This window comes from Haliaeetus leucocephalus, unplaced genomic scaffold (genome assembly GCF_000737465.1).
Source record: "Haliaeetus leucocephalus isolate CR32 unplaced genomic scaffold, Haliaeetus_leucocephalus-4.0 Scaffold712, whole genome shotgun sequence".
Lineage (NCBI taxonomy): Eukaryota > Metazoa > Chordata > Aves > Accipitriformes > Accipitridae > Haliaeetus > Haliaeetus leucocephalus.
The window spans coordinates 4,475,302-4,498,605 of NW_010973148.1; the positions used below are offsets into that span (position 1 = coordinate 4,475,302).

At 40.7% G+C, this 23,304-nt stretch overlaps 1 protein-coding gene across 2 annotated transcripts in view; it reads left to right on the top strand.

The window, feature by feature from the left end:
- The window catches only part of SLC9A7 (solute carrier family 9, subfamily A (NHE7, cation proton antiporter 7), member 7), a 77,218-nt gene that overhangs the window by 24,082 nt on the left and 29,832 nt on the right, over positions 1 to 23,304 (top strand). For both annotated transcript variants that reach the window (XM_010580461.1, XM_010580460.1), the window contains exons 2-10: positions 12,181 to 12,380; positions 13,713 to 13,790; positions 14,519 to 14,595; positions 15,608 to 15,720; positions 17,085 to 17,190; positions 17,483 to 17,624; positions 21,667 to 21,772; positions 22,127 to 22,215; positions 22,330 to 22,443. In XM_010580461.1, coding sequence (XP_010578763.1) covers positions 12,181 to 12,380; positions 13,713 to 13,790; positions 14,519 to 14,595; positions 15,608 to 15,720; positions 17,085 to 17,190; positions 17,483 to 17,624; positions 21,667 to 21,772; positions 22,127 to 22,215; positions 22,330 to 22,443 — 1,025 coding nt within the window. The remainder of the gene's footprint in view (positions 1 to 12,180; positions 12,381 to 13,712; positions 13,791 to 14,518; positions 14,596 to 15,607; positions 15,721 to 17,084; positions 17,191 to 17,482; positions 17,625 to 21,666; positions 21,773 to 22,126; positions 22,216 to 22,329; positions 22,444 to 23,304) is intronic.

The following is a 23,304-nucleotide window of genomic DNA, read 5'->3' on the forward strand; positions in this document are numbered from 1 at the left end:
GCTCTGACTGGTTTCTATTCTTAGCTTGTAAGCTTGGCTGCTTGGAGGTGGATGAGATAACACCTGTGTTTCCCGCTGGCTCTAGGCAAAAGCAGTTCACTTATCCTAGTGGCTTCCCTAACTGTCAAGGTATACAGAGTGGTGGTACCAAAACTAAGCTTGGTGGAGGCAAAATAGAAGCTTGCAATGAGTTGCCCTAGATACTTTACCTGTACTGAAGTAAATCTGCAGTCTTTATGTATTAGCTACCGATCCAGCTTTTGTGCTGTGAGGGTGTTAATGAGTGCACATACACTGCCATTTAACCTGCAAATTCATATGGTAACAAATCTTGGGAGTAAGTAATTCTTAAAGTTTCAAGAGGTGTTTTTCCAAGTGTCTAGATAATCATCCATCTCTTAACCACATTGTTCAAAAGCAGTAGTAATTTTTCAAAAGCGTGTAATTTTTAGAAATAAAAAGCTTGTAAATACTTGCATGTTCTCCAAGGGTAACGCTCTCTTGATGAGCAATGTTGACAGATGTAGATTGTCTCAGCACTTAAGTGCAGGGTGGTGTAACCTATTATCTACACAAACCAATGTTTTGGGTTTTTTTGTGTTAGTTTAAACTATTTATCTTATACTAGAGTCCTAACAGCCACATCACAGTTAAATAAGGTACTTTTTTGTGGTTTGAGATGGCAGCTGTAAGCTAGACAAAATGCATTATATTATATTGCATGTTGTTCTCACTGGCACTTGTATTATTCTGTCAAGCATTTTCTTAGTCTAAGAACTTTGGAGAAGTGAAAGTGAAGTGACGCCAGAATCAGCTGATGCTGTATTTCACTTGAAAAATCTAAATGGAAAAGTATAAAGAAAAGGCCATGAAGGTTACACCTGAGCAGTAATGTGGCTGATTACTTAAACTCGCCCGTGCAAAAAGGGTGAAGGACGTGCACGGTGAGCAGCAGTGCTTGGTTTCATGGCCTGCTTACTCTCTGTGCTACCTCGTGTGTGGGGGTGCAAGTCTGTCCCCTGTCCTCTAGTTTTATGGGAAGTTGGAGTTGTTTGTGCTTCTGATGGCAAGTGTGTAAATACCCAGGTTTTAATAGATACCATGTGCAGTTAATTCTTTTAAAAGCAACTTGACTGAAGCAATTTTCTAACTGAACTAGTTAGACATAATTAATCCCTTGTGCTGATAAAAGTCATGTCGTGAGAAGCATCTTAAGGAAGTTTGGAGGCTATTTTGGTGGTGCTTATCTGAAGCAGCCCTGAAAGCGCAGTGGTGTGAAGCAGGTGAAATAGAAAGATCCTTCTTTTGGCTTGGTATCTTCCTGAAAGGGTACCCATCCACCTTTGGATGCAAGAATTGCTTTACAGTGATTACTTTGCACATGTCCAAACCCAAGATTTTAGTGTGGGGCTGGGAGTTGTTGTGTTGAAACAGTTTGTGTGGGAAAACCTGCTGGCTCAATCTGACAATATCTTATGTTTGTCCTTGAGGTTGTATTTGTTTGAGAGAATATGCAGGGGAAAGGAAAGAATGGCCAAAAGACAGCATAAATAAATAGCTTTATGCACTTAAAATGGCTAGGATAAGAGCAAGCTTATGGGGTGCGCGGTGGTTCTGCTCATGTAAGTGAGATCAGCCTTTGGAAGGATGTTTTACTCCTTACCTTTTTCTGTCCAGCCAAGGCGTCTTGCACCAAGGCCCTGTGGTGTCAGTAGCTGCCCTGGATGTCAGTTGGTCAGATTATTCCACGTAATGGGAATTGGCTGCTCTTTATTGCTAATAAATCTGATTGTACTAGGGCTCAGCTGCCACCTTTGGATTAGGAGGGGACATGAAATCACAGGTTCCCAACCATGTCTGTGCCACTAGTGAGACATGCTGCGGTTAGAGTTGAGGTGGGATGCAGACGAGGGCTGAAGCAGATGTGATTGCTCAGGCACCATGCTGGCACCAATGATGCTAAAAAGGCTGGGAGAGACGGCAAAAATGTCAGGCCAGAGCAGCACCTGAGATCTGGCAGGAGCAGGCAAGGAGGTGTCAGTCTGTAGTGGGGGCAGAGCAAGAAGGTCGTGGCTGGGAACTGTAGGGTGAGTTTGGTTGGACTGAGGTAAAGCTTGTACCAGTTTAGAAGGGAAGAAGGAGGGTGGTAACAGGCTGTGTAGGAGGTTGGGAATTGCAGCTGTGGGACCTCTGGACAATGTGCTGCTTGTGAGCAGGCTGAGCTTTTGGCTGGCTTTTCTTGTTGCAGCTCGAAGTACAATCTTTCTTCTTCCTCTCTAGCTCATGGGAATCAGTCAGGAAGACAGAAGTGTCACAAAACTGCTCATGCACCGCAGACTGCAGCAGCAGTCATTTGCCTGGCTTCTGCAGTTAGTACTAAAAACTGCTTAAATTTTATACTGTATATGAGAGCAGAAAAAGGAGTGTTGGGCAAGTAATAGTCAATTTCTTTGATTCTCTGTTCAGCTGTCCATCAGGTCTTAGAAAAGTATTTCCTGGCTTTTTTCAGTTCCTAGCAAGTAAAGTGGGATGGATGTCAAGAGTAGCTGGGTCAGCAGGTTAAAGAGCTGTAGAGTGGGATTGAGAATTGTGGTGTGTTTGTGGGAAGGCCACAGCTGCTGAAGTGCCAGTGCTCTGAGCAGTCACCCAGAAAGGCGAAACAGAGGGAACATGTGGCTTCTCGGATCTGCTTTGGGAGATTATCTGTAAGTGGCAGGTTGCCCCTACGAGATGGTATAGTTCTTCTGTTGAGACTGTGTGTGTTTGGATGTTGCAATAACAAGACTTCTATGGTCAAACATGATGATTGTAGAAAGCCAGAGTTGTCATCTTACCACTATTTCTGTCTTTTGGGTCGGTGCATTTCCCTGTAAGCCACAAACCAACATGTTTACAAGTGCAAGTTGGTTTTTTCCCTGCAGCTACAGAGTGTGGGGCTTGCCTCAGCAAAAAAGATTCCCTTGAAAATTCAGTCAACTCAAAACCTTTGTCTGTTCTACAGGTAGCATGTTAAGTTGTTAGTAAATAGATGGGGCTTGGCACAAAAAGACCTTTGGGAAGAGAGAAGTACTAGGAAGTTCTCCTTGAGATAAACAAAAACCTTTCTGATGCAGATTTTTAGTTCATTCACCTTGGTTAAAGTTCTCCCTGTTCTTTTCTTCCTAAGACTTTGCTTGGGCCCCTGTCCTAATCAGAAACTCCCAGAAATAGTTTTTAGGATGAAGGTCTCTACAACACATCAATCACTTTAAATATCCTTCAAATGAGCGAAGGCCTGAGTCTGGGATGCAGAACTCCTCATAGCAAGAGAACAGGCTTATCTATAGTTAATAGCTCTCCTTGTAGCTATTGTGGGCTCTTTGAACCCAAAGCCATACTGAGATGGATGTATTTCCTGCCCCTTTCCCCTTCATTCTCTCCTTATGTCAAACCTTCAAAATTAAATGACAGTGTCAGCAGATTGCTGCTGCTTAATGAGTCTCAATTGGGTTACAGATTGAAGCCTGACTCCTTGCAATGACAAATTAATAACTCCTTCTGCTGAAGCTTTACAGCACGTTTTAGGGGGGGGAATAATTATTGTCTCAGCTCTTTTCTTTTAAACTGGGAAGCTTCATTTCTTGCTAGTGCCTGAGCCAGGTGATGTTATTGTAAAGCTTTTTGTAACAAGTGGCTTGACATTATTCTTTTTTGGACTCTGGGGAGCTTGTGGCCTCCTGTTTGAGAGATGCTTAGTGTTTCTAGCATGCATATGCAAATGGGGAAAAAAGCAGTAACAAAACGTAAGGATTAAATAGGAAGTTTTCTGTTATATACCATATAGCTGCTGCTGCTCCTACTGTTTGTTCTTCTCGGCTGCCTGCCAATGTGGTCACCAATAAGCCTAGAGGAATGAAGCTCAGTGTTGGGGTTTTTCCTCATCTAGCTTAGAAGTCTGTGTTGAAAGAAATGCTTCAGCTCTGCTCCCGCCGCAGGGGACTGGGACTACTTGCAGTTGGCACCCTCTTAGGTAGTCACTTCTGTACGGGGCAAGGAAAGGGAGCCACAGAGGTTAGTGTCTTTGTGGTTGCCCATTGCTGCTCACGCCTTTAGGAATGTGTGTGGTGTTAGTATATTGTAGTGGGTTGACCCTGGTTGGATGCCAGGTGCCCACCAAAGCTGCTCTGTCACTCCCCCTCCTCAGCTGGACGGGCGGGAGAAAATATAACAAAAGGCTCGTGGGTCAAGATAAGGACAGTTTAATAAAGTGATAGCAAAGGTTGCGTGCGTGAAAGCAAAGAAAGAACAAATGATGTTATTCTCTACTTCCCATCAGCAGGTGATGTCTAGCCACTTCTCAGGAAGCAGGGCTTCAGTACGCGTAGTGGTTGCTCCGGAAGACAAAATGCCCCCCCTTCCATCTCCCTTTACTTAGCTTTTATATCTGAGCTGACGTCATATGGTATGGAATATCTGTTTGGTTGGTTTAGGTCAGCTGTCCTGGTTATGTCCCCTCCCAAGTTCTGCCCCGCCCCCGGCCTGCCATTGGGGGGGGGCGGGGGGGGGGCAAAAATGTTGGAGAGACAGCCTTGATGCTGTGCCAGCACTGCTCAGCTGTAGCCAAAACACTGGTGTGCTATCAACACGTTTCTAGCTACTGATGCAGAGCACAGCGCTACAAGGGCTGCTATGGGGAGAATTAACTCCATCTCAGCCAGACCCAATACATATATGTATGACTTTCACTGCTTTGGGTTTTATAACTAAGGAGGAATACTTATATTTTTGAAAGTATAAAGAATGTTTTAAAATGTTATTTATAAAATATTTTAACAGCAAATGCTTTGTTAAATCTGTGTTGCATGAAACAATGGTTATGCGGTAAATGAACTCGAAAACATGCGAGTTGAGATTAGTTGCAGACTCTGACCAACTGTGCAATCTCTGACAAATACTTATGCCTTTTATAACTGTGGTATCTTATTTCTAAGTTGAGAGTGTCTCTTTAAGTTGTCTTCTGTGGCTTGTCTGAATTCTTCCACTGAGTCACTGCTGAAGTTGGGAATTGGGTCAGGAGCCCTGACTCACAGTCCTGTGCTTGGGCCGGAGGCTGCATGTTCTTACCGCAGGACAGCAGCTTCTTCCAGGGCTGAACCTTCCGTTTAGGCTGTTCAATATATGGTGTGGGGTTGTGGTTTGTTGTGGGGTTGTTTGTGGGGGTTTTTTGTTTTGTTTAACTCTCTCTTTTCTGGATTTTAGATTCTAGGGGAGAATATAGGGAGCAATTTTTCTTACCGCCTATTATTTTGCCACATCTTTATGATCATGTTTCTGTGGTTGTGATCTTTCTAATAGTGTCTATTCATCCCTCCAAATTATTTGGAACAAACTAATTTTTCTGGAGCTACAACGCTCCTGTGCAAATGTGAAGCTGTATGTAAAACTTAATAATTAACTGTTGAAATTCCAAAGCAGTCTTCTGTTTAAATCTCTTTGATAGTTGTATTTTTAAATTACCTTTTTTCTACCTTAAACCTGTTCTTTAACCCCATCATCATTAAGAACGTGCATTACAGCATAAAGCATATCTGACTGCTTCTGTAGTTCATAATTTATTTTTTTTTTACCATTTCATTGTACATATGAGTATGTAGATCACATTAACATGACATGACATGAAAAATAATTAGTTCCCCTAGCTAAAAACAGAGGAACAGTTAGTCAGAAGGCATTTTTGACCATCACAGACACTCTTGTGGGTTTTTTGGAACCCAAGGCTTGCAAGAGGGTGAGGGTGCACACATGTCCAGCAGAGTCAGCAAGTTAATTTGACATTTGGTTCTGCACAGTGTCCTGATAACTTTTTTGGAGTAATCTGTTTATTTAAATTCAAAACTATGCTTAGTTTGGGTTATTTAAAAAGTGAATAAAATGCTTACTACAAAGATGCCCTTGATAGCATACTGCTTTGTTTGCCTACAAGGAAGAATTACCAGCTTGCTTACTGGCATTTAATTTCCTTATCTAAAATAGCCCTAAGGCAATGACAAAGCATGACCTTGAATCTGTTATTCAGCATTTCAGATTTTGGATATCCCCAAAATTTCCTTCAGACTTCAAGAATTGGCATCACCTGCCTCCCATTGCCTGTTCAAAAATGTGCTGCTTTTTTTTTTTTAACTGAAATGCAGTGAGGACTTGTCTTGTGTTTACACTGCTGAACATAAACTGCCAAAGATGAGGATTAATTTCAAAACAGGCTTCCCATTTTTCAAGTCTTTCATCTTCTGCAGCGATGTGACAGGCTGATGAATGCCATGTTGGCGGTGTTGCACCATTAAGAAAGGAGCTGATAGATTAGTGATGCTGAGTGCAAGACGCTAACGGAGGTCTGGAGCTCTGCAGTCATTTGCTTAACCCTCCTTCAAGGGGTCGTGTAGCTGTGTTCCTCTGCACTCCTGTACGGGATGGTACAGTGAATGGCAAGCAAAGACGGCAGGTTGCTAGCACTTCTGGAGGTGGTATATAACATTCAGTCTCATTTTTTTTAACGTGCAACATTACTAGCTCAGTTCTGGATCAGAAACAATGCTTGAATTACTTTTTAAGAAGTGGGAGGAAGGAAACTTCCTCCTAAATCACTGTCAGATTTGAAGGTGTGGACTGTGAGGTTCAAAGGTTGACCCTGTATTAGGAAAAACACTTTCTCTGTTGGTATTTCAGGCTATTTAAAGTAAAACTTTCCGACTGTGGTATCTTGATGCACACAAACATCCTATAGTAAAACAAGCTGTGTGATAACTACTGTGTATTATTATTATTATTAGTCTTTTGCTTTGAAAATACTTGCAGGGATTTCTTTCATCCTTCTTGCCAACTTTTCATTCATCTTTGTTTTGTTGTCTTCAAGCTGGTAAAAAGTTCATTTTGGGAGTAGGGAGGAAAAATCTATACTTCCAAATATAAGAAATCCTTTTTACATATTCTTTATGTGGTTTTCCAAAAGCAAAGAGGTACTTTACTCACCATCACCTTACACCATGAGGAAGCTGGTGTCCAAGAACCCAAAATGTGCTGCTCTCTCTGTCTGTCCGTGTGGGCTGTGCTAAGAGGAGACAGGCTGTGTGCCGAGGTGAGACTGGGTCTCGCTGCTGACGGTGCTGCCCAGCTTGACAGTCAGTGGTTTGCTGTAGTGTCGCTTCCAAAATTTACTATTTTTACATTAAAAAAAAAAAAAAAAAAGGAAAGACTACTAGCGAGTGCTGTCTCTGCTGTATCACAGTGTCTGCTTTTCTGTATTTGTCTGGCATCAGCAGGAGTCAAACATCTCCTGGTCCCCCGCTCTGCCTGCTTTCCATGGGATGAATTGTGGCCCAGAGCAGGGGGCAAGTCAGGGCGGGTTGAGGAAGTACAAGCATCCCCTTCCTGGTCTGTTGGATCACTCTGGCTTTTATTTTATTTCTTCTCCTCTGACTTAGTTTCAGAGTCAGCAGTGCAGTCTGTCATTTAAACAAAAAAACCCCAACCCAAATCCAAAGCAACAGAAATCCCCAAGACTGGCCCAGGAAGCAACGAAGTTTCTTTTAAAGAAACCTTTGCAGCATAAAGTACCTGTCTGAGGGGTCCAAATGTTCATGGGAAAGAGGACGAATCACAGAATAATCTAGGCTGAAAAGGACCTCTGACCAGCCCCCTGCTCACAGCAAGCCCCCACAGCTTGGGTCACTCAGGGCTATGCTCGCCTGAGTTTTGGCTGTATGCAAGGATGGAGATTGTACAGCCTTTGTGGACAGCCTATTCTGGTGCTTAGCCACTTTGTTGTTTAAAAAACAAAAAACCCAAACCTTACCTGATCCCCGCCCCGTATTGCAACAAGTTTGTTGCCTTTGGTCTTAACCACTGTGCACTTTTCAGAAGAGTCTGTCCCTCTCTTCCCTGTGTTCCCAGGAGATAGCTGCAAAAATCTCCACTGAGTCTCCTTCAGGCTGAAACGTGGTTAATACAAACTGCACTGCACAGGGAAGGACCCTCAATATTCAGTGCCAGGCTCTTTACCAGGAGCATATGAAAGAAACTACCTAAACAGGTTTGAGTTCACAGATTGATCCAGTCCACTGATTCACAGTTTGAATTCACTGATTGAACTGTGTGTCGTGGAGTGCAAATACCTCTGGTTCCTGCAGACTGCTGCCTGCTGAAGCTCCCTGAAACCTCAGGGCTACTTCTTCAGCAGAGAATTGGGGTGGAAACCACTCAGAGCACAGCTCTGACCAGGGACAGGTGCTCGCGGTTGTGCATGCCTATCTGAATTCATATTCTCACTTCAGTGGCTTCTGTGCTCAAACAAAACCAAAAGTAAATATGCCATTTTAAACGGTGTATTGTGAGATGGGTGTTGACTATGTCTGAAGTCTAATGTTTTTTATTATCAGTAGTGATTTGTTTTAAAATGGAAAAAATATTCCCAGCTTTTTAATGCCTCATTTCCAGTAAGACATTCTTCATGTACCAGCTGTGTGATCTGCATTGTACAGGCAAGATAGAGGCATAAATGCTTTCTCTGTAAAAAGTGAGAATGCAAGTCATACATACAGGGCATTAAGTATTAATTTTTGAGATTATCCTTCCTGAGAGTCTTTGAGCAGTGTTGTAAACTTGCCCTTGCAACAGTAATCACAAACCAAAACTTTGAAAGTAAGGCTCTTCTCAAATTTTTGAGTATTTGTAGCTCATCTCTAGCTTTTTTCTCTTGTGACAGTCTTGCAGTAAAAGACAGTGCTGGATTAGTGGCCCTAGAGGTTTCCTTTTTGAAGTGGCAAAATGTTCTTAAGCAGTCAGCTAAGTATTTGCTCTGTTGATCCAGGTTCTCCACAAACTCTTCAACAGAGAGACATTGTGGTGCAGAAGTAACATGGAGTTTGTGTACTGATTCTTCTGTATCCATTCCTAGCCTCCAGCATCCATCCCTCCCCTTGCTTCCAAATAAGCAACAGAGCTATACTGAATTTATGCTTGTGTTAATGGCCTAGAATTAAGTCTAGAGTATCCCACTAGGTTTGTCCCTTGAGCAATTCTGGGTCTCTCTTTCTCTTCTGTTGTTGTTCTGCAGTTGCAACTCTGATGTTCTGGAAATGGTTGAAATCAAGTATCCAGAGAAAATTTATAGAGCATGCCCTGGCCTTCCATATAACACCTTGTGGCAGGCAGCTTAGAAGGACATCCTTTCTGAAGCTGTAAATCAAGCTGTTCGGTCTGCCTGAAAAGCATTTGGGTTTTTAGGTTTTTTGGGATCTTGGGGGCTGACTAAATATATAAGCTTTGTTAATGTCACTTTATCAGGTGAGATGGAATGTAGAAGTCATCTAACAAGTCCAGTAACTTTTTAGCATGTAAAAGACTTGATGTTCATTGGAAAACTGAAAATACTTCCACACAGTTTTCCATAAAGACTTTAAATTTTTTTTTTTTTGGAAAAGCATTAATGACTTCAGGATTTCTGCAGCTCATGTCTGTCAAGCATGTCCAGCTGATGCATTTCACTTTAATGTTCAAAACCTGTTATTTTGGGACTGTATGATAAGTATAGCAGTATGCCTGTACCTTTATAAGGTCAGGGAACTTTCCTTCCTTCCAATTTATCTTTTGAACTACCAGGTGCCTAGTATTTTTTGCTAATGAAGCTGGCCAATGAATTCACATGGAATTTTTGTGGCCTCCTTGGGCCCTTCCTGTTTTCATACCTATTTCCTTTAAAGACTGAGCCATGGGTAGCTTTAGCTACTTGACTGCTTCTGCTGGCCTCTTGCCTCAAAATTGGCCACCCTGGTCCCAGCTGCATCCTGCTGCAAGACAGCAGCCTGGCAGCAGGGATCAGATGTTCCTAAACTGTATGGTGCTCAGTGCAAATGTCATCCAGTTTGGTATTTTATCAGCAGAAGGTGTATGAAAACAAGGTATTTCCCTATAGCTGTGTTAGCTAGGCCATGGGATGCTGAGGGTTAAAAGATGTTTCACTTCAAATGCTATGTCTCAGTTACGGATATAATCGGCATATCTTCCAAACTGGTTTTAAAATAACTGATGTATTTTGTTAGGGGGGGGAAAATGTATGAGTGGATTATATCCAGTTTATAATGCAATTGCAACCTGCTCTCCGGTGCCTCTTACTAATGCAATAGCAATGGGGGTTTCCCATCAGCTTTTGCAATGAATTCGCCAAGGGCAGTCTCTGAGCGTAAGAAGCGGTTATGTCTATCGGTGTCCCCCTCTCTATTCTCAGCTTAGTAGCAGTATAGATTTGGCTTTGTGCCGCTGCTATGCATAAGCTCATTTGTACAGTTTTAATTCTGGCTTCTGATTTACTATGGGATTTCTGGCTGATGCTGATTATTTCAGTTTTTAACACAGACAGTCTTCCTGATGTATTCTGTGAGCTTAGCTCTTCCTGGGTGTGAGGGGGGTGAGGGCAGCAGAAAGCTTTGGCTGCTTGCCTGGCTGGGTTGGTGAAGATGGCTCTAGCCATAACTGGTAGTGCAGGTGGCTTGGAGGTGACTGGCCGTAACCTGTCACTTTGCGCAGAGCTGCATTTCCGACACGTCCGTCACGCATAGCTGTATAATGCTCCGGGGTCATTAGGAGCATGCTTGTATAAACCTCCGTCTTTAAATTGTCAGCATTTGAAATTTCAGTAAGTAGCTTTATCTCGCTGAGGGGGTTTCTTCCCCTGTGTTCTCTTTGAGCATGTAATTTTCTTTTCTAAATAAAGTACATCTTCATCTTCCAGTTACTTTTTAATGATCTTGTTGCCACTATGTTCTCTTGATCATAGAGAAAGAGTGCTGGAGGCGAGCCGCCCACTAGCATCACAGCTACTACCTGCTGTACTTTCTCTTGCATTAAAACCATTTTTCTACTCTGAACTTGAAGAGAATGAGGTGTGTTCTTTTGGTTAGCTTTTTTTGGGGTACGGTTTGGTTACTCTTTACACTATGCCATAAAGATAAGTCTGTCTGGGTTTTTTTTTGTGGTGTGTGGTAGGATTTTTTTCTTTGCTATACCTCATTTATTCTCTGGTTATTACCTGTCAACTTCATTTACCATCTGGGAGAACAAATCTATGGATGCAGAGTGAGGGTCACAGGGAGTAAAAACAGCATTGACTGTTGACTTGTCAACAAAAGGATCAAACATCCATCTGCATCTTGCAGTTGTCTGGAATGAGGATTAAATTGCAAATCATCCTAAGGCCACAGGGGAGCCTTTAGTCAGTGGGTATCAATTTGTTTGCTTATGAGACCAAAACCGTTTTGACTGTTCTTACATGTTCTCTCCACAGAACTGGAGTCTTGTTCTTTTCTTAGTACATTGTAAAAGGAATGGTGCTCAGTTAAAACCTTGTGCTTCTCTAGCCTCCTAGCATGGCCCTTCCATTAGGTTACAAGTTATTTTTTGGCATTGTGTTTGATGCATCCCTTATTGATGGCGTTTTCTGGTTGGATTTTATCTAGGCTGGCTGAGTAATTCTTCCTATACTCCTGAATCTCAGGTCTCTTATGATTGCTCATTTTTAACCTTACTTTATTTTTGGTTTTGTGAAATGTGGAAAATACTTGCAAGAGACATGTAGCTGACTTCTTTGTGCATGCCACCTGAATTTTAGTTGCAAAGTTTGCAGAGTACACAGGAGATTGTGCAAGAAGAATTGTTTGGTTGCTTAGAACTGCCAGGCAAAAAAGCTGCATCCTTGCTGCAGCCATAAAATGTTATGGCAAACATCACTGTTTCAGCTCAGTTAGGGTCACATGTTTTCAGCAGTTGTTACTTGCTGGCAATGGTCTATCTACTCACTTCTGTCCTTAGGCAGGTGAAATGTATTTGATGTGTCCTAGTGTTTACCCTCTTGTGCAACTCTGGGTTTACGCGTTAGAGGTGTGAATAAGGATGAGGAAGGCAAAATACGAAATGGAGTATTTTACTTGTCATTTCAGGCAGATACCAGATTTTATAAATTCATCAGTAGTTTTGATGTGTTGAGGGCCTCTCTTTCTCTGCAGGAAAATGATAGTAATGATTCACTGCGAAATGTTGATGATGCATGTACGCTTGTAAGGCTCATGCATTATACCTTGGATGTTACTTGAAACTAGAAAGTCAGGTACAGGAGCAGCAAATCAGCCTCATGGATTTTTAACTCTCTTCCAGGACTCATAGTTGGGGTGATCTTGAGATATGGGACTCCCTCTACCAGCGGCCGTGACAAGCCGATCAGCTGCTCGCAGGAGGACAGGCTGTTCACAACCCTGCTGGTCAACGTCAGCGGGAAGTTCTTCGAGTACACGCTCAAAGGGGAAATAAGCCCCGGGAAGATCCATAACGTGGAGCAAAATGACATGTTGCGAAAGGTGAGGGTAGACCATTTCTTGAGCTTGGCTGAGTTTTTCTCCTTTATTTGTGCTTCCCTTCCTCCTCCTCCCCCCTCCATCCCATTTGAATGTTAGGTAGTATCAAGTGTCTGTGTTCCTGATAGTAACAGCACTTCAATGCTTAATTCAAAAGCACCTTCTGTATTATATTGCAGCTGGTGAAACTGTGCTCTGTTGCATGTATGTAGTGCTTTCCCAAAGCCCTTGATTGCTGTTTGAAGACTTAACGTATGTTTCTAATGTCTGTAGAATTCATGAAGACCAGCTGAACAAAAAAGCCCGATGCTGCCTTGTATAATACAATATAAGGAAAATGATAATTTCTTAATTAAAAGTGATTGTTTCTTAGTGTTTTTTTTTTTCCCTAGGGTTTTTTAATCTGTTTATTGTGAGGAAATAGTTACTGCTTACATCCCTATAAACCACCAAATGAGACAGTCTGGTATTGGAAGTGAAATTCATCTATCAACTATTACTCAGATGTGCTATTTAGCTTCTCATTCTATTCAGAGGCAGGAATTAACCACCTTTGTGTGTATCAAAGCTAGACTTTGAAGTATAGGATTGAGACTTTAAGGTTTGTAACCTAAAAATACTTTTCTGCTGACTGTGAAGAGAGCTTAGGTGTCTGTTTATATGTACCTGTCTGCTATAGATATCTAAAGTTAGCTGAAATGAATCCTATTCTGGGAGTGCACACTTGTGTTTGTCTTCTAACCTGTGCTTAGACAGGGGCTGAAGAAAGCCTAGTTAGTCTCACACATGTGCAGGTCTTCTGTTTGGATTTTAAATGTTTTTTGTTCCTTACTGTAGTGTAGTCTTTCATGGATATCTGGAGCTTCTACTGCAATACATGCAAGTGATGTATGATCCCAGTTCCTGAAAACCAGTCTTGTATCTGGCTTGATTGGCTTACAATAACTGTACAGTGGCTAGACTTGCAAAAAAAGTAAGCTAAAATAGCATTTCATCTGCAGATATATGAATATCATGTACCACAATAAAAGAGATCTTCTCCTGTGTCATTTCTGGTAGAACTTTTTAATTTTAAAAAGTGGACTGTGTTTGATTTGGGACTACTGCAAGAGTATCATTGGTGATGGATGTAATGCCTGGTTTTTTTTCTAGATGCTGTTTACCAAGAAGAGCTGCAGCTTTTTGCTGCTGTGTATGTATAGAGCTGGCCAGTATTTTGGAGGGTCAGCTTAGCTATTTCAACAGCCAAAAATAGTAGCTGTCAGAAAATGAAAGAGGAAAAAGACCTAACAATTTGCCTATGTCTGTCTCTAATCGAAGTTTCTTTTTCTTTAGGTAACATTTGACCCAGAAGTTTTTTTCAACATTCTGTTGCCTCCTATTATTTTTCATGCTGGTTATAGCCTGAAGAAAGTAAGTGTAATAATTTCTGAGGAGAACAGCTTTTTTTTTTTTTTTTTTTTTAAAAACGTGAGTCTGCTGATTTGTTCAGGAATGCAGTCTCAATTTCAAGCATGGGGTTTTTTTTATGGCAGCAAGAAAAATCTTGTTTCTTCCATAGATGGTTAGGCCATATTGTTTTAAGAGAAAAATGCATGTACTTCTTACTATAAACACATTAAACTCTATTTAGTCTTGCTGATTTGTTTTCCTTTGAACTTTGCCAGAGGTTAACCTCACTTTCATTTAAAGTAAGAGATGTCCTGCTATGTATTGTTTTTGTCCTTCTCAAATATCCAAAATGCAGTAAATTATGCTGAGAAGTGGACTCAAACCTGAATCCCAGTGGGGATGTGCCAGACCCTGAATGGCAAAAGGGCTCAGATTCTGCTCTCATTTGAAGATGCTGTGAATTGGTGCTGGTTTTTAGTTTTGCAGCTAACTTTTACATCTCTTATGAAAACATCTGTGTGGAAAGCTTCCTGTCAATAAGCTACATGTAGGATTTAGTACATGGTTCAGATTTGGTTTATTCAATTTATTGAAGTTGGACAGAATTTACATTGCAGTAATTGAAGCATTTTTCTGAAATGAAGGAGTGTTTCTGTATATTAATGCAAGTGTAGTAGTGCGCTGTATGTTTTTGAACAAGTGATATAACTTGTTTTAAATCAGTATATAAACCTCTTTTTCCTATGCAGAGACACTTTTTCAGGAATTTGGGGTCCATTTTGGCTTACGCCTTTTTAGGAACAGCAGTCTCTTGTTTTATTATTGGGTAAGTGAACTCTGTGATATCAGTTCCTTTCTATACTAAAGTTTAAGTTGATAAAGTATATGTTGAGCCTTCCAGATTGCCTCAGTTTTGTAATTTGTTTGTTTGAGGATTTTATATGTGTATCTTCCAGACAAAATGCAAATGTAACTTTTGCTGAGATTTATCCCACTTCTAAGTAATACTTGAAATGATATTGTCAAGTTTGAATCACTTGTCAAGTCCCCATTACTAAAGAGTGGCATTGATTTTTTTTAATTTTTTTTTTTTTTTGATGTAATGGGGTAGTCCAAAACCAAACCTTGTTAGACTCTTACTGGAATTGACTTTAACTTGAATTGTTGACAATACTTGTAATAGAATTTTAGCTATCAGACTTTTAAAGATGTCCCTTTCAGTGCCCATATGCATGTGCACACTGTCTCTTTCTCTGCATATGTGTATATATATAGTTTTATGTATATATGTACACAATCTACTTTAAGATAGCTAGTCACACTGGTTTACTTGCATACAATCTCTTATGCTGCTAATATTAGTGTCTGGTTTATAGATATTCTGAAATACAGAAATTCTGAATTGCATAGGTGACCTTGGTTTGTTTCTCAAAGAATTTTACTAGAGAAATACTTTGAAGGCTATTCTTAGCTTGGAGCTTTTGGCCTGTGTACTGTGTTGGGGGAGGCAGTACTGAGGGGAATTTTGAGCAGCGAAATGTTCCCTTTCGTTGAAAAAGGAAACAACCTGTAGATTCTGTGTACTAGTTGTGTGAACAAATTTCATGCTTTGCTTACTAATTTTAAATTATATCTTCTGGATCATATATCACTTGACTCAGTTCATAGGAAAAAGAGGAAAATTAATTTTGAGAGCTCAGTGTTAAACTGTGGCAGTGTCCCACTGGGTTGTAGCATAACCAAGCCTGCCTGCAATATTGTTGCTTGTGCTTTTCCTTTCCCTGCCTGAAATGCACCAACTTGTTTGACCTGGACTGTTTTATCCTCTTTCTCTTCAGGAATCTCATGTATGGGGTTGTGAAACTAATGAAGCTGGTGGGTCAGCTCTCTGATAAATTCTATTATACAGACTGCCTCCTCTTTGGAGCGATAATATCTGCCACTGATCCAGGTAGCTTGCTGAATATTTTTTAATAATCTTCCAAAATAATCCTATTGCTAGGATTTTGGCTGCATAGCATGAAGACATTAATAGCACTTTATTTTCAGTTATGTTATGAAAGTATCTCTGATCCTTTTCTCTGAAATGCCTAAAAATTCTGAGTGTTGTGAAAGCTGTTCTCTGTTGGTTTGGTGCTGGACTGGTATGACGTGATGGTATGTTTGGGGAAAACTGTAACTTTCCTGTTCAAATACTTTAAATATTTTTTTTCCCCAGCAGTTTTTTTTGTTTAGTGTGCACCAATTTTAAGACTGCAAATAGATGAAATTATTACATTATCTGGATAGCAAGACTTCCTTCTTTAGCTACATTGCTTGGATACATTACATTGGATAATTTAAGAGCAATATTTGAGGATTTTAAGCTTTTTAGGCATGGAGATTTTTTTTTTTTCTCCTTCAAATGAACTTCATGTTTTACAAGTTTCGGCAGAAGAATTCTCTTCTGGCAAAGTAATATGAGCTTTTGCCAAAATAATCTAGTCATCCTTCAAAGTCCAGCAGGCTCACATAGGTGTCTCTGCTTGACAGATCAGTGTGGAGAGCTGGTGTGTGTCAGGGCCTGGGGTAGGGAGTGATGAAGTATGAAGCTTGACATTTAAAACAGCTTATTTGAGGTGCTCAGTGGTGATTTGTGTGAAAATGGGAAGTAGCTCCTGTGATTGAGCTGAGCTCTGAACAGCTGGTGGTTGCACACAATTTATGCAAAAAATCACCATGTGATTTTTGAAGCTTGTGTATGGGAACATCTTCAAGATCATGGTCTTTCGTCTCAGACTGAAGTTTCTTGAAAGGATGGTTATAAATATTTAGCAGTCTTGCCCTTTTCAGATTCTGTGCAAATGCACGCTCCTGTGGCATAGCATATGCTTTGGGGAACCCTTAGGATTATTAGCACTATTTTACAATGGCCGAAATAATAAAGCTATGTCAACAATCCATACAGCCTTTAAAAGCAGCAAGAGCTGCACAATATTTTGTTGATTATTTTATATGGAACATGTTCTACAAAAAATAACAGGGCTTTGGCAGAAGTGCTTTGTCTGCCCCATGCCCTTTGATCATGGGGGCTTTCCTATAAACACTGCAGATGGGAGGACAACAGAGCCATGTCCTAATAGAGCTGCCCTAAAACCGATGGTGGAATTGCTTACCTGTAGATAAACACAACTGGTCTGTTTCCCAGTTTAATTTTGATCCTGTACTTCAGTTCCTGGGTTTTGTTGCTTTAGGCAAACTGGAAAGTCTGCTCCATCAGCTCACACAGTTATTCTTAAAGTCAGCCAGTGTGATTTTTCTCTTTTCTTTCTGTAGTTACTGTGCTAGCAATATTTAATGAGCTGCATGCTGATGTCGATCTCTATGCCCTTCTGTTTGGGGAGAGCGTGTTGAATGATGCTGTTGCCATTGTATTATCTTCGTAAGTAACTACCTGAATTTCTACTCTGAAATTACTTAATTGCTTCTGGTGTTTGTCTAAAATAAATGTTTTTTCTAAGAAATGTTATTTTAAATTTAAATGGATTGTCTTGAACTGAATTAATAAACATTGCAAACATTTGCCAAGATCCCTCATGCATACATACATACACCAGGATGGCAAATTTGCCTTCAGTATGGGATTGTCTCTTCTGTTGCTCAGGTGTTGCTGTTATGGAATAAAACTTTTCTGATGCTGCTTCTAACTTCTCATTGTGTTACTCTCTTTCTAGATCTATAGTTGCCTACCAGCCAACAGGTGAAAATACCCATGCTTTTGATGCAGCAGCATTTTTCAAGTCTGTTGGTGTTTTCCTGGGAATATTCAGTGGTTCTTTCATGATGGGAGCAGTGACGGGGGTTGTGACAGCTCTGATATCCTTTTTCATGTTTAGGTCTTCCAGACTAGATGCCACATTCAGGTATTAACAGGGCTTTCCTGTTTCCAACTATAGCAAAATTGACTCCTGCTTGTTTTAATCTGAGTGTGAAGATGTGATCAGTATTCATGCAACCTTTGTCTGTAGAAAGGCATTATAGGTACCCACAGAAGTCAGCTTTTTCCAATATAACTGTGGCCACACTAGAAGTTTTAGTGGTGATGCTGCACACTGGAAGCCAAGGGGAGGCCCTAAATGGGCATGTCCTAATGTTCAGTTTCTTCTTAGGAAATTAAAAAAATAATTTTTAGGCTTGAAAGACATCTTGTATGATAACTGGTATTTGATTCTGTCTTCAGTAAAATCATTAATGGCTGTTTCTGACCCCACAGGGTTCTTTGAGTCTTACATTTAAACTTTCTGCTGGAAATCTGATGTAATCTGTCTTGGACAAGATTGTATCTCTACTAGAGTTAACATTATAACATGATGTACTTTGCATGATCTGTCCTGTTCTCCTGAAGCTTACTGCTGCTATTTGATTAGAGCTCTGAGGCGCTCAGCAAGCGATTTATGTGGGTTTTAGGCTCAGGCAGTAAATATTAAGCCTGACTTGCTCCAGAAAGCATGATGCTTCTTCAGGAAAAAATTAAAATTCTTTGCTTTCAGACTGGCTAGTCTAACCATATTTGTACGTATCCCAGATTGCTTTGATCTGCCTAGACTTATGAACAGTGACCTAAAAGGGGAAAAATGTGATATTGTGTACAATAATCATGAATGTGTGACTCTTCATCTTAAGCAATAATGACTCAACTGTATCTTATTATATACACATTGTGCAGATTTGTCTGATGTGTCTGCATAGTGGAAAACCTTCAGGTATAAGGGGGAAGATGTTCTGTTGATGCTTTAATGTTCCATCTTCTAGTTCCACTGACCTGCAATCAGTGTGACCCAGAACCATGATTCTTCATCTGGCTTTTAGGCTACTGGCCATCCATAGATCTAGCTGCTCAAATGCTGTTGCTGTGTTTTTTGGCTTGCTGGCTGGCTACTAATTACAGCTGAAATGCATTCGGATCCATTTTGTAAAATCATTCTTCTGAAGCAGCAATCGGTTCTTACTGTTTCTAATGTTTATGCTCAGGAGGGCGATATGAGGCTGGGAGCGGCGAGGCTGTTCAGAAGACAGCCTCTGTAGTGGTTTTTTTTCTGTGTGTGTGTGGTTGTTGTTGTTTTGGGTTTTGGTTGTTTTTTTTTTCTTTAAAGAAAACAACAAAACAAAAAATCCTTAAATCATTGCTCAATTACACAACTTTATTTTCTTTTGGAAAAATACTTGATGTCATGCAATAATGTAGAAGTAAACTGTAAATTTGCATTTTATTCTTCATAGCTGATTAGAACCCATAACTTAAGTCATGAGTGAAGTTAGTAGTTTGTTATTCCTGTAGCTGTGAAGTACCTATAACTGTACCTCTCTCTGAGTGAGGGGTTTCATGCAGTCATGCATTGTCCTTTGGAAACAGACAGAACACTTAGTTTCCAAATATGATGCAGATAATATACAAGGACTTGTTCTGGCTTTCAGCAAGCTGTCTTGACCTCACTATCTGTGGTTATTTTTATAATAGTTAAGGTATTGTACCACTTTGTATTTTCTTTCTAAATTGCAGAATCTGCCTCGTTGAAATGAAGTGAAGTAGAAGGCCGTGTCTAAGGAATAAAGAAAGTTAAGAAAACAGAAATAATAATTTAATTTGAATTAACACTTCAGTTTGGTCAATTATATTGAAATAACAGAATGGTTTTTTTTTTTCCTTAACTTTCTTTCACCTTCATCTTCCTCCAAAAAGATGAACATAGGTTTTCATTTCAGATTTAATGAAATGTTTTGGTATGGTTACTCATAACAGCAAGGGGAATAAAGAATTTGATTCACAAAGCTGCCAGAATAGACTGGAAATGAGGAACTGGTTCTGACATGGGTCCTTGCCTAATTTCAGGGGAACAAGGTTCAACCCTCTCCCATCGAGTGACTGTGGCTGTCCAGTTTCCTAAGCATCCACAAATGCTTTTTGAGCCAGGCACTGGGATAAACTTGCGGTGGGATTATTTAAGCACTCTGTGGGAAGATGTGTTCTAATTGTTGCTACAGTGGATGTTGCTGCTTCAGAAGCATGATCTTAGAAAATAGGTCAGTTGACGGAGAGGAGGAGTTCAGCTGAGTTTAACAGTACATCCTCAAAAGTTTTAGAGAGATGGTCTACATGGAGAAGTGACTGTTTGGAGAATTAACAGCTGTTTAAAAAACTGCTGGGTTTTATATTTGGTGTAATGCCAACTGTCATGGAAAATAGTATTTTTTTTTTTTATGATGGTTTGGGCTTTTGTTTTGAGGGCAAAGTAGGTTTGCAGTTGAAAGTGTGGCTGGAGTATGGGTTTCAGAGCCCTTGCCCTTCTCCAAATTAGCAGAGAATGCCAACAAGAAGTAGGTGTGAGTGGGGAGCAGGTGGCTGGCCTCAGGATTGCTTCATCCTAACCAGGCTCCCATTGAAATGCTGCCAGCTGTTAGCCTCTGGTGTTAATCACTTGTGTCTTGTTGTGAATGCCCTGTTCTGTGATAAAGCCCACAGGAGACCGTTTCATCTGAGTCTCTGGGCTACCTGACTGGTGCTTGCAGGAGGCAGCAGAGTGCTGTGAGCCCCAGACCTCTCAGGACCTGTGAATTTCCTATGAAAAGCAGTGCTGCTCATTGCTTTTAACATCTCTATCCCATATTGAGCCATGACTCCCCAAGCAGCTGTGCTGCCATTAGCTTTAGGTTGTGTAGTGCTGCAGAGAGCCCAGGATGCAGCTGTGTTACACATGGAGAGCAATGGTGGATGATGGTGCAGCCTTGATGTGTCCACTGAGTTACCAATTGCCTTCATATGAGCAGGAGAGAGTGCTACCACTTACTGTTTCAAGTATCCTGGCTATGCTCTTGCTGTCCTCCCACTTGGATTTCCAACAAGATTGTACTAGTTGTCAGCTTTCAAAAAGATGAGGGATCTCTCTTCCACCCCTGTTAGCATATGGTTTCTTTCTGTGTCCTCTAGTAGAGTTGTGCATAGCTGTCTGCACCTTGGGTACAGTGAGCTGTTCAGTGTTTACCTGTTGCCAGAGTAATGATGAAGGGGAAAAAAAACCCCAACCCAAAATTTTATAAATGTGTGAACAACTCTTTTGTAGTATGTGAAGAGCTATATTTAACACTACTGAAATCTGTTCCACTTCTACAGTAGCTGTATGAACTGTAATTCAGTGTGTGTTTGACATTCCTCAAGTTTTCTTCTCCTCTGGAAGATGAACTTGCTTTTTCTTCCCATTGAAAGACTAAGCTGCTCTGACTGAGTTGGCTTTTACTCTAAAACACATCAACATAAGGAGAGGAAATATATTTTGTTGTAGGCAGGATTTCTGTTTTGCCTCAGAAGTACAGAAGTAGCCATGCTTGCTGAAAAAGACTTGTCAACAAATCAGAGCAGAAAAATTCTGCTCAATCTACTTCATCTTAGGGTTGCTGTAGTCAAGAACAGCCCAGTGAATTAAATGCTTCTGAATGTATTTTATGCTTTATTTGAAGATGGAAAGGGATCTTTATTGGTTTGAGTGTGGAGGGGACCAAACCCAAATCAAACAAAAAAAACCCCAAAACCCAAGACACACAGTCTAAAAGGAACACCAGATATATATCCCTTCCCTGCTGGCATTTTGCAGGGAAACATGGCATAGGGTAAGATGTTACCTCAAAGAAGTGGAGCCACAGTTAGGCCATGGATGTGCAGCAAAAATATCCAAAACTGACTGTTGCGAGGGGAGACCTTGATTCTGAATTTTGTGTTGATGTGATGGAATGGATGTTTTTCAGCACTGCAAGTGTTTTGTTTTATAACTAGCATTGGTCGTTAGCAAATAAAAGTGTTTTTTATAAATACTGGGTACAGACAAGCCAAAGGATTTATTTTTGATCCCTTAACAAATGACTGAACGTGACAAAGTTTACCAAGTTGCACTGCTTCCCCCTGCTGGAAACGGCTCTCTTCTTCTTGATGTCCTGGAGCACTTTCTTGCTTGCAGAAGCTTGTGGATTTACTGGTGAGTTGTTGGGATTCAAGTACACGGAGACAGAAGTCCTGTCTGTCTTAGCAGCCATTTTTTCCACTTTCTCATTGGAACTTACCTATGAGAAACATGATGTTGGTACTTAAAGCTTTTTTTACATTCTGTACAATGTCATTGAAGGTGCAGCTCACTGTAACAAAGGCTTTTAAGAGCAACGGTGTGGTTCAGACACCACCTCCCCAACCTGGAATCTAACTGACTTGAAAATAAGGTTCATAAAATCTCAAGGTTAAGGATGATATATAAATTTAATAGAACTCAGGAAGGGAAAACGTGTTGAACTCGCACAGTAAACAGGCTGATTTTTACATGTAATTCTCTTCACAGGTGTGGTGGCTGTCCTCTTCTGTGGAATTACCCAGGCGCATTATACATACAATAACTTGTCAGTTGAATCAAGAAGTCGCACTAAGCAGGCAAGACTGTCTTTCACCTTTTATACAGTATATTGCTGTAGCAGTCCATGTACTATTGTTACTGAAAAGCGTCTTTATTGCTTGGCCTTTAACATTTGACTGTTTTCTCCCTAGCTCTTTGAGGTATTGCACTTCCTGGCTGAGAACTTCATATTTTCTTATATGGGTTTGGCACTGTTTACTTTCCAGAAACACATATTCAGCCCAGTTTTCATCATTGGAGCTTTTGTATCCTTTTTTTGCTTTGTGTGAGGTTTCTCTATTATCTTATGTGCCTGAAAACTTGTGGTGTCTGTTGGCTTTACCAAACAGAGGATGGTGGCTGACCTGAGTTTCCTTGATGTCTTGCAGGCACAATAATTTTGAGAACAATCTTTGGTTACCCCTTACGTCAAAGCCCTAAGGCCTCTGTGCCACACAGTTTTTGGCTCTGTAGCTGAGCAAGTGCTAGAAGTCATATGATTTCAATAGATAAATAAATGAATATGCTTTACTGTGTGACTTGGCTATTGACAGCCAGCAGTGATTGTGTTGCTCTTGTAATTGAACTTTGGAGGCCTAGAAAAGGATTAACTTTTCTCTTTGCTTCCAATGGTCCCTTGAAGAAAGCAAACAAACTTCCAAGTAAATAAAGAGGGTTGTGGGTGACCAGATTATCTTTGGAGCATGGCTCAAAGGTAGAGGTCAGGATCTCAGGTGATGGGAGGAGGAAGGAACTGAGCTGTAGTGCAGACCATGACATGAAGGGTACGCACTGCTGAAAGGTGCTGGTGTTGGAGGTGGGTATCCAGTTCCCATAGTCCCTGGCTGACTTGGTACCTGGCTCTCCAATTCCCCAGAAATGAACACTTCCTAGTAGTCACGCTCACGTAAACTAGGATTCTTCTCTGGACCCTGCCCCTGTTGAAATGACTTATGTAACTATTTTTTCACTATATTCCTGGCTGCTTCAAAATTCAGAGCAATTAAGTGTGCATAAAGCAATGGGAACTAGTCTTCCAGTCTTTATTTCTATCTGCCTGCTGCAGGCATAGGACTAGCAGCAATGGAGATAAAACCCAGTGAAAGAACATATAAAGATGGCCTAAT